Source organism: Oncorhynchus mykiss, chromosome 19, assembly GCF_057628025.1.
Source record: "Oncorhynchus mykiss isolate SJ-2025 chromosome 19, ASM5762802v1, whole genome shotgun sequence".
NCBI lineage: Eukaryota > Metazoa > Chordata > Actinopteri > Salmoniformes > Salmonidae > Oncorhynchus > Oncorhynchus mykiss.
The window spans coordinates 14343279-14353082 of record NC_143040.1 but is presented as its reverse complement, the minus strand read 5'-3'; the positions used below and the strand labels follow the sequence as shown (position 1 = coordinate 14353082).

The window sequence follows — 9804 nt, the reverse complement described above, 5'->3', positions numbered from 1 at the left end:
TTAGTAAATACAATTATTTTTCCTAACTACATTGTTGGTTAAGGAAGTATTTCACTGTAAGGTGTTGTATTTGGCACATGTGACAAATACAATTTGATTTGTCAGCGACGTTCTTTACCGTTGCCTATTGGAAACCCTCTTATCCAAATAAGGCCGTTAGAACATTCTGTGCCAAATGTCCCATCCAAACACACCTCTATCCACACCCTTCACTCGATTTAACAGAGCCTTAGCCAAGCCAAAGACAGGCTCAAAAAAGACTCAATAAATACATTGAAGATTTTCCAGACTTTCAGTCATCTCAAACCTTTTCTCATCCCATTCTATGCTGTCAACAAAAAGCACCACATCCATGTTGTTATATTGCCCCTTTTAAGAGCCAGAGATTACCGTAGACAATACTGCCATCTTCCAGAAAGTACTAGCCTATGCAATGTCATAAAGTACTTAAAAAAATGTTTATTACAGGACAACAATACAGGTTGAGGTACATAAAATGGGCAATTACATTTGAAATTGCATCACATTTAGCCCGTTGGCGAACACATAAAGTCACTTACAGTCAGTAGTAAACAAAGCCAATGTTGAAAGCGGTTTGAAAAGGTGTCAAGCAATTAGCAATATCTTGTTGACTAACAGCGATAGTTGTGCACGCAGATGAATGGGTATTGTGTGCCACATCCGAGGTTCCTCCAGCCCTGGCCCACTACAAAAAGACAAACAAAAATCTTAGTAATTTTATCTGGCATATTTTAACACGTCATACAGTTCTGGGACCAGGCTACCTGTCATTACTTTTCAGGTAATATCATACTAATGTGAGTGTTCCGGATTTACATTTACTATGTTACGTCTAGTCCATGAGACCAGGCTGAACATCTTTAAGTTCATGTCTTACCAGCAGATTGCAGGTACATGCAGGAGTTGCTGGTTGCGGTGCTCTGGCTGTACCAGTTGGTGTAATACATTCCTGAGCGGTCGATCCACATCCAATATCCCTGAGTAAACAAAGAGTCATAAGTCTTAGCTACAGCTTGTGAGAGCAAAATTGCAAGATTATGTTGTAATAGTTTTATTGCATCAAATGGTTGTTTTTTTGCAACCGAATAGAGGGTTCTTATAACTCTATTGTGAACAGAAAGTGGGCCACTGGGAGATAACACTGACAGGAGATTTATGATGTCTTTTGGGTGATGAGTTATGAGTTAATGATTCTGTTCTATATGGTACCTGGGAGAGATGACCCCAGGGCCAGACCTGCTCTTCACAAAGATAACTGTTTTTACAGCAGATACTGTCTGCTGTGAATTATAAGTATCTTTCATACTAGTCTTAACATTGTGACCCATTCCATACATCTGTTGTTCATCGTGTAGGTTGAAAGGGGTGTATCTTGGCTATAAAAGACCTTTGTACATTTGTCTCGGGGCTCTCAATGAATCATCTGAGGTTGATTCATTGACCATCCATCATTATCGTAGAGCACTCAATCGATTAACTTTATATTTGTGTGTTGTACTGACCTGATCCCTAATTAATACTTAATAAATATTTAGTTTAGGTATAACTCTGACTTGAGTGATAAGTTAGTCTCCCCTCATTTGATAGTGAAGAAATGAACCACCACAAGCTGCACTGCTGTCCCTTACCACTAACAGATCTGATATAATACCTAGCTGCATGATTAAAATATCAGTAGCTATGCTGAGGCACAGAGTTTTTCCTGTTCTTGGGGGGGAAGCTCTAGGACCGAGAGTTGTTTCTGGTCAGGTCACTATGTCGAAAAACTCACTATGTCGGGAAACCCTTTCTCTCACCTGGAGGTAGAATCCACCGATCCAGGCGGTGGCTCTGTTGGCTGTTCTGGTTATCTGTTGCAGGTAACGATACTCGGGGGAGGAGCTGGCGGAGGCCAGGCTGGCGCCCAGTTCATTGCAATGTTCCTGAAAGAAGAGCGGGGAGGTGAGGGGTGAGACACGTACACCTATTGGTTCCTAATTGCACTTTTTTTATTGCATTTTAAATGTAGCCTTTAGGCCTATTCAAATCCAGATACGTCTTATTCGAAAGACAGAACCTATAGAATAGGCTAAACATATTCTGTCAAACCTTGAAAGACTTATTTGCACTGTTTATTGGTTTGCACTAATATAGGTTATTTTCGTAGGCTACTTATTTAATTTTGGCTGCTATATTTATGTTATTATCTTATTTAGTACTTGTACAGTTCGATAGGCAAAATGCATGTCCTACAGCCTATTCGTTTTTAGCATAAGCCAATGTTATTTTTGTAAAAAGTGTTATGATGTTATAAATATCGATTTGTTTTATCTGATTGTATTTAGGATTTTTACAGTTATGTAGGCAAAACGCATATAGCCTTATGATAATTATCGACCTATTCGTTTTTAGTCGAAGCCAATTCAGTGTTATAAAGAATATTATAGGCTAAATAATAATTCGTTTTATCTGATTATTGTTGACTTTATATATAAATGCACAATATTTAATTTATTGAAAATAAAGTTGTTCGTGAGACAACTCCGACAGACTTATCATGTATTTTTTGTTCCTGCTATTGATGCTGCGAGTGTTTATACCCGATTGCCCGTTGCGCAATTCAAGGACATGCATAAACACTTCTGACAATATTATCCAAAATATTAGATTATACATTTAACTTGTCAAAGAAACGTTTAGGCTACTGCAACTTTTATGGACAGCAGTCTATGTGTAGGCTTATACTTTTGGCTAAGAAAGGAATTTTCCGATGGCACAATTTATTTTGCCAACACTGTAGTCAAGCAGCCTAAACACACGTAGACCTACAAGGTTTGTTTAAACTTCCTATTCGATTAGTCTATCTTGCAATTGTTTGTTCTCTCTTTCATTATTACTATAGCTACTGCGTTTAATCTAGGCTATTAGCAAACAACTTTCTGTGATGGAACTCCGTTAGGCCTATAGACTATATTCATTCGATAGTTGATCATGAAAGAGTAGGTTATTCCTAGGCCAACAAGTCACATTCAAATCGAATGGGGATTGGGGAGAAAAAGGGACATTAAGATTAGCCTAAAAGGCCCATGACCTCGCGACATTGGAGAGGAGAGGGGAAAAACACCTTTAGGCCTATCTGACATTTTGAGCTGCTTTAGTGCTCACCGCTCTTTATACTCTACGTTGTTCTCTTGAATTATGTTAATAGTCTATATTCATACAAACGCACAGTCATTTTGGAAAAGCATACTTTGCTATTATAGTAGGCCTACACAATGTAGCTTATCTACATTGCTATGTTTTCATTTATGAAGCCCTTTTACGAAAAGTCCCACTGTACCTAACGTCCTTACTAAACCTTACACATACGAGTTACCACACCCGGTCTCGGGATGGCGAACTCTGGAAATGCCTTTGGTCTCCACTGAGTTAGGCAAATCATCTTCAAAATGTTATTAAATTTGATGTTCTGGTGTCTCAAGGGGCAATTCAGAAAGCTGATTGAGAACCTTATTACTGATGAATGTGTTTGTTTTTTTGTTTTTATTGAACCTTTTTAAACTAGACAAGTCAGTTAAGAACAAATTCTTATTTACAATGACGGCCTTGTTCAGGGGCAGAACGACAGATTTGTGTCTTGTCAGCTCGATCAACGCTCTAACCACTAAACTACCTGTCGCCCCGCCCCGTGTTTTTCCTTTTGCTTGCATTTTGTATTTCTATTTTGATGTGTGTATTTTCTGTAATTTATGTAATTCAGGGCTCATCTATAAAAGGGACCTCGTTCTCAGTATGACTCAATGATCAAATGAAGGTTAAATAGAATAAAATAGTTTGTGAATTTATGTCAAGCTTTTAAACGCTTTAAATAGGCCTATATTAAATTGAGAAGTGCATGAATTACCTCAGCGTTGAACCAGGACCGAGGGGTGTTCACAAACATGTAACACTTGGACTGGTAGCTGAACCATCCGTCAGGGCAGAACCTGCGTGCTGCTGTGAACACGTAGATAAAATACAACAATTATTTGACATCGTAATACAAGGAGTTGATATTGACAGGAGTATGAACTTTGATCTCATAATATAAAACATGAAAGTACATTTAGTCATACTGGTGTTTTTTTCCCTCCCTGCTAAAAGAAAACCAAAAAAACACTAGTCTTTCGTTGCGTGACCATGCATTGCACGATGTACAAAAAGTCTGCAATCGTAGAACCAGTAAAGGTGATAGTTGTTATTTTACATAATTCATCATAAAAGGTGTCAACATACCTTTAGGTGCCGCAGCCACCTCTTCAACAGCCTCAGTCTGTACATCCTCTTCTGGAAAAGCACAAACAATAAAACAGTCCTCGATATTACTATTTAGCCACCAGCAAATCACTATGTCAGGGAGTTATAGATACTATATAAATATGTTTGTTTTCACAGGTATATTTTATAGGTGACAGGTCGTTAAAATCATTGTTTCGTACCTATGTGAAGTCTGACAAAACAGAATGCCTCAAATATAATTTATCAACAAATGAGGCACATAACACACAACACAATCTCACACTCACTTCGTGCAAATATGTACAAACAGTATTTGCAGCAGATTTCAATGTGAAGTAATTGTAATTGATCAGGAAATAAGGTGATGCTGAAATGAGGTGATGCTCCACAATAGACATTGATGCTCCTGCTTGATTAAAGCCTATAGAGAAGAACTGACCTGGGGCGTCACTCAGCTTCTCCTCTGCTGCAGGAGCCTCAACCTCAACAGCCTCCTCTGCAGAAACATGGAACAAGGAAATCAATTTGACTTTCATTCAACTGGGAATTGGGAGAAATATTGATTCAGTGCTCTATTACTGCTCTCAGTACAAACATAATTAGAGCTACAAACCTGGGGCACTTTTTGTCTCTTCTACCGCCACAGCATCGCTCTCCACAGGAACTTAAAGGGGAAAACACAACTATTTTCACTATTCAGTAACAATTAATTACCCTGTGCTGTATTAGTGACATTGTTGAGTATTTGGCTGACTTACCTGCTGCTGCCCTAGCAGAGAGGGCGACACAAAGTAGTGCAAAGATGATCAGAACCTTCATGGTGGTGATGATGGTGGTGCTGCTTGTCTGGATGAAAAGGGAGAGAACGTGTTGGAGAATCAACTAGAGAGAATGATACACAATCATTTCAGACTACCACTAGACAAGAGTATTTCCCCACAGAAGACAACCTTAAAAATGTTGCTAAAAGTTAATCACCACCATAGTAAATACATACATTAAATTAAGAAAGGGTGAGAAAATAAGACAAGTTGACACTCGGGAACAGACACTATAGGACTCTTACCTGTTGTAGTAGGTAAATAAATCACTGTTGTTCTCCTCAGGTACTCTTCCTCAGGTAGGCCAGTGATGGAGTGATGAGTGGAGATTTCTCCATTGTTTATGTACTGTTCTGTCCAGCATGATTTCACTGACGCACGTGCTGTGAATTACGAAACAGCATTGGACTTTGACGGTTTATGATTTTGTATTTATACTTCAGATGAAAAATCCCATGCTAGGAATTCAAATATAGCATTTTCAAGGTCAGCAGAACATGGCCAGCCCCTGTTTGAAGGTGTGTTCCTGTAAAAGATTGCAAAATAACACACATGTCCTTATTGTGATCGTGTATGGAACTTTGCCAAGGAAGTCACGTTAATTATTTCCCGACCATAAACCACTTCCTTTTCATCCAAGGAGTGGGTTAGACATGAAACGATTTAGTTTGACTTCAATTAAATACAAAATTAAAGCAATATCATCCATGTCAATATAATACCAATATCATTATATTATACATTTTATATATACTAAATGGCTTTGTGTACATACTTCAGATCTGATTTCGAATTCAAATACAACATTTATCAAGGACAAGGACAAGAATGTGTGTTCCAGTAAGTGATGATAAAACCATAATTGTGATAAGGAAATTGTAAACATGGAAAATCAATACGGACATCGATTGATTCAATTTACAGTACGTTTTTCTCAGCACTATTGACCTTGAGATAACGTAGGGGTATGTTCATTTAGTTATAATCACTTTATTGTTATTTTGCAGCGATTTGTCTAACATTTCCAGTCTCTCCAACTTAAAGCTTAAAGCTGCAATCACCAGTTGAAACAATAACAAATCCTGCCCTGTTCCTGTAAAAAAAGCTGAGGGATGGGATTGGAAAAATGTTACCACTCGGAAATTCACCTTCCATCGATCACAATGATAGTTTTAGCCATGTTTTGAGGCTATATAGTGTTTGTTTATACTTACTTTATTTACACTCATTGAAGTAAAACAAGCTTATATTTAGGATTATGACGGGCTACGACAGTTGACCTAAACTCATCATTTAGGAGTTATATTCTTCAAGAATCAATGGGTGCATAGCATTAACTTATTAGTCCAAAAATGGATGTAGCAACAGCAGATTGCCTCTTCAATGTATGTTTGTATATCGGAGGGACAAAAGCAGTAGACCAATTTCCATCCTGTATGGAATGTCATTATCTTATTTCTTGAAAAGACCATCCACATTTACAATAAATCTTTACTGACAACATGACATAATAGATGACAACAGCCTAAGTCAAAAATGTTTTTGTCGTGCCCTTTTCACGACTGTCTTGGTGTGTTTGGATCATGACAGATCGTTGGTGATGTGGACACCAACAGTAGACTAAATTAAGTGGGGGAAAAATACCAAATGATTAGGGTGATGCACATGGGCTACTAACATCTTACTACACAACATACACTTACTAGTCTAATGTCCATTGCAATAGACTAGCATCTTTTCCAAGCTGCTTCACAATGCAGAAACAGAAGATAGGCTCCTGCTCATATGAGGCGTTCCGGCTCGCAGAAGCCAAGGCTACTTACGACACAGGCAGCTGGTGGCACCTTAATTGGGGAGGACGAGCTCACAGTAATGGCTGGAAATACATGGTCTCCATGGGTTTGATACCATTCCAGTCACCACATATTGATGATACGTTTAAGTTAGTCTGAAACATAATATTTTTTTCATGTCCGACTCACTCCTTGGATGACATCAAGTCAGTTAAGGAAGCAGTTTATGGACAGCAAAGAATTAAAGGTGATCTCCAGGGCACCGTTCCAGACATGATCACAATAAGGACATTGTTATTATTTTACCACCGCTTACTGGAACACAGTAAATTACATTGATAAAGGCTGTATTTTAATTCCTAATCTGGCAGCCTGGTCTCAAAGACTAGACGTAACATAGTAAACCCAAATTAGAATGATATGTTACATTTGACCAAATTAGTATGATATGTTACATTTGTATGGTTACATAAGACAGAAGGTTACTTCAGGCAAAAACGAAAGAAGGGTGGTTGGTCAAAAAATAAAGTAGGGTGGTTGGTCGGGGTGGATGAGTGGGCACATAACATGAATGTCTAGCAACCCAAAGGATGTGTGTTTTTGCCCGCTTTGAGGACAATACAGTGCCACTGACACGGCCCGCAACACGGCCCGCAACCAAAACATGCGGACTCTCCTTCACTGCAGCCGAGGTGAGTAAAACATTTAAACGTGTTAACCCTCGCAAGGCTGCAGGCCCAGACGGCATCCCCAGCCGCGCCCTCAGAGCATGCGCAGACCAGCTGGCTGGTGTGTTTACGGACATATTCAATCAATCCCTTTCCCAGTCTGCTGTTCCCACATGCTTCAAGAGGGCCACCATTGTTCCTGTTCCCAAGAAAGCTAAGGTAACTGAGCTAAACGACTACCGCCCCGTAGCACTCACTTCCGTCATCATGAAGTGCTTTGAGAGACTAGTCAAAGACCATATCACCTCCACCCTACCTGACACCCTAGACCCACTCCAATTTGCTTACCGCCCAAATAGGTCCACAGACGATGCAATCTCAACCACACTGCACACTGCCCTAACCCATCTGGACAAGAGGGATACCTATGTGAGAATGCTGTTCATCGACCACAGCTCAGCATTTAACACCATAGTACCCTCCAAACTCGTCATCAAGCTCGAGACCCTGGGTCTCGACCCCGCCCTGTGCAACTGGGTACTGGACTTCCTGACGGGCCGCCTCCAGGTGGTGAGGGTAGGTAACAACATCTCCACCCCGCTGATCCTCAACACTGGGGCCCCACAAGGGTGCGTTCTGAGCCCTCTTCTGTACTCCCTGTTCACCCACGACTGCGTGGCCACGCACGCCTCCAACTCAATCATCAAGTTTGCGGACGACACAACAGTGGTAGGCTTGATTACCAACAACGACGAGACGGCCTACAGGGAGGAGGTGAGGGCCCTCGGAGTGTGGTGTTAGGAAAATAACCTCACACTCAACGTCAACAAAACTAAGGAGATGATTGTGGACTTCAGGAAACAGCAGAGGGAACACCCCCATATCCACATCGATGGAACAGTAGTGGAGAGGGTAGTAAGTTTTAAGTTCCTCGGCGTACACATCACAGACAAACTGAATTGGTCCACCCACACAGACAGCATCGTGAAGAAGGCGCAGCAACGCCTCTTCAACCTCAGGAGGCTGAAGAAATTCGGCTTGTCACCAAAAGCACTCACAAACTTCTACAGATGCACAATCGAGAGCATCCTGTCGGGCTGTATCACAGCCTGGTACGGCAACTGCTCCGCCCACAACCGTAAGGCTCTCCAGAGGGTAGTGAGGTCTGCACAACGCATCACCGGGGGCAAACTACCTGCCCTCCAGGACACCTACACCACCCGATGTCACAGGAAGGCCATAAAGATCATCAAGGACAACAACCACCCGAGCCACTGCCTGTTCCCCCCGCTATCATCCAGAAGGCGAGGTCAGTACAGGTGCATCAAAGCTGGGACCGAGAGACCGAAAAACAGCTTCTATCTCAAGGCCATCAGACTGTTAAACAGCCACCACTAACATTGAGTGGCTGCTGCCAACACACTGACTCAACTCCAGCCACTTTAATAATGGGAATTGATGTAAAATATATCACTAGCCCCTTTAAACAATGCTACTTAATATACAGTGCCTTGCGAAAGTATTCGGCCCACTTGAACTTTGCGACCTTTTGCCACATTTCAGGCTTCAAACATAAAGATATAAAACTGTATTTTTTTGTGAAGAATCAACAACAAGTGGGACACAATCATGAAGTGGAACGACATTTATTGGATATTTCAAACTTTTTTAACAAATCAAAAACTGAAAAATTGGGCGTGCAAAATTATTCAGCCCCCTTAAGTTAATACTTTGTAGCGCCACCTTTTGCTGCGATTACAGCTGTAAGTCGCTTGGGGTATGTCTCTATCAGTTTTGCACATCGAGAGACTGACATTTTTTCCCATTCCTCCTTGCAAAACAGCTCGAGCTCAGTGAGGTTGGATGGAGAGCATTTGTGAACAGCAGTTTTCAGTTCTTTCCACAGATTCTCGATTGGATTCAGGTCTGGACTTTGACTTGGCCATTCTAACACCTGGATATGCTTATTTTTGAACCATTCCATTGTAGGTTTTGCTTTATGTTTTGGATCATTGTCTTGTTGGAAGACAAATCTCCGTCCCAGTCTCAGGTCTTTTGCAGACTCCATCAGGTTTTCTTCCAGAATGGTCCTGTATTTGGCTCCATCCATCTTCCCATCAATTTTAACCATCTTCCCTGTCCCTGCTGAAGAAAAGCAGGCCCAAACCATGATGCTGCCACCACCATGTTTGACAGTGGGGATGGTGTGTTCAAGGTGATGAGCTGTGTTGCTTTTACCCCAAA

The 9804-nt window shown here is 40.8% G+C and overlaps 1 protein-coding gene across 1 annotated transcript; it reads right to left on the bottom strand.

Annotated features, from left to right (window-relative positions):
* Positions 1-439: 439 nt before the first annotated feature.
* On the bottom strand, positions 440-5121 carry LOC110513657 (ladderlectin-like). The gene is made up of 9 exons (XM_090210213.1): positions 5037-5121; positions 4892-4942; positions 4700-4774; positions 4276-4323; positions 4073-4078; positions 3905-3996; positions 1818-1943; positions 899-998; positions 440-706 (listed from the first exon to the last, which is right to left on the bottom strand). Exons 1-9 carry the CDS (start codon positions 5095-5097, stop codon positions 633-635), a joined length of 633 nt encoding a protein of 210 aa, XP_090066339.1. The 5' UTR covers positions 5098-5121; the 3' UTR covers positions 440-632.
* Positions 5122-9804: the final 4683 nt, after the last annotated feature.

Coding starts and splice junctions, on each gene's coding strand:
- LOC110513657 (XM_090210213.1), bottom strand. CDS start 5,097: ATGAAGGTTCTGATCATCTTTGCACTACTTTGTGTCGCCCTCTCTGCT. Junction 999..1,817: donor TCGGTGGATTCTACCTCCAG/GTGAGAGAAAGG, acceptor TTGTTTACTCAG/GGATATTGGATGTGGATCGA. Junction 707..898: donor CATGTACCTGCAATCTGCTG/GTAAGACATGAA, acceptor GTCTTTTTGTAG/TGGGCCAGGGCTGGAGGAAC.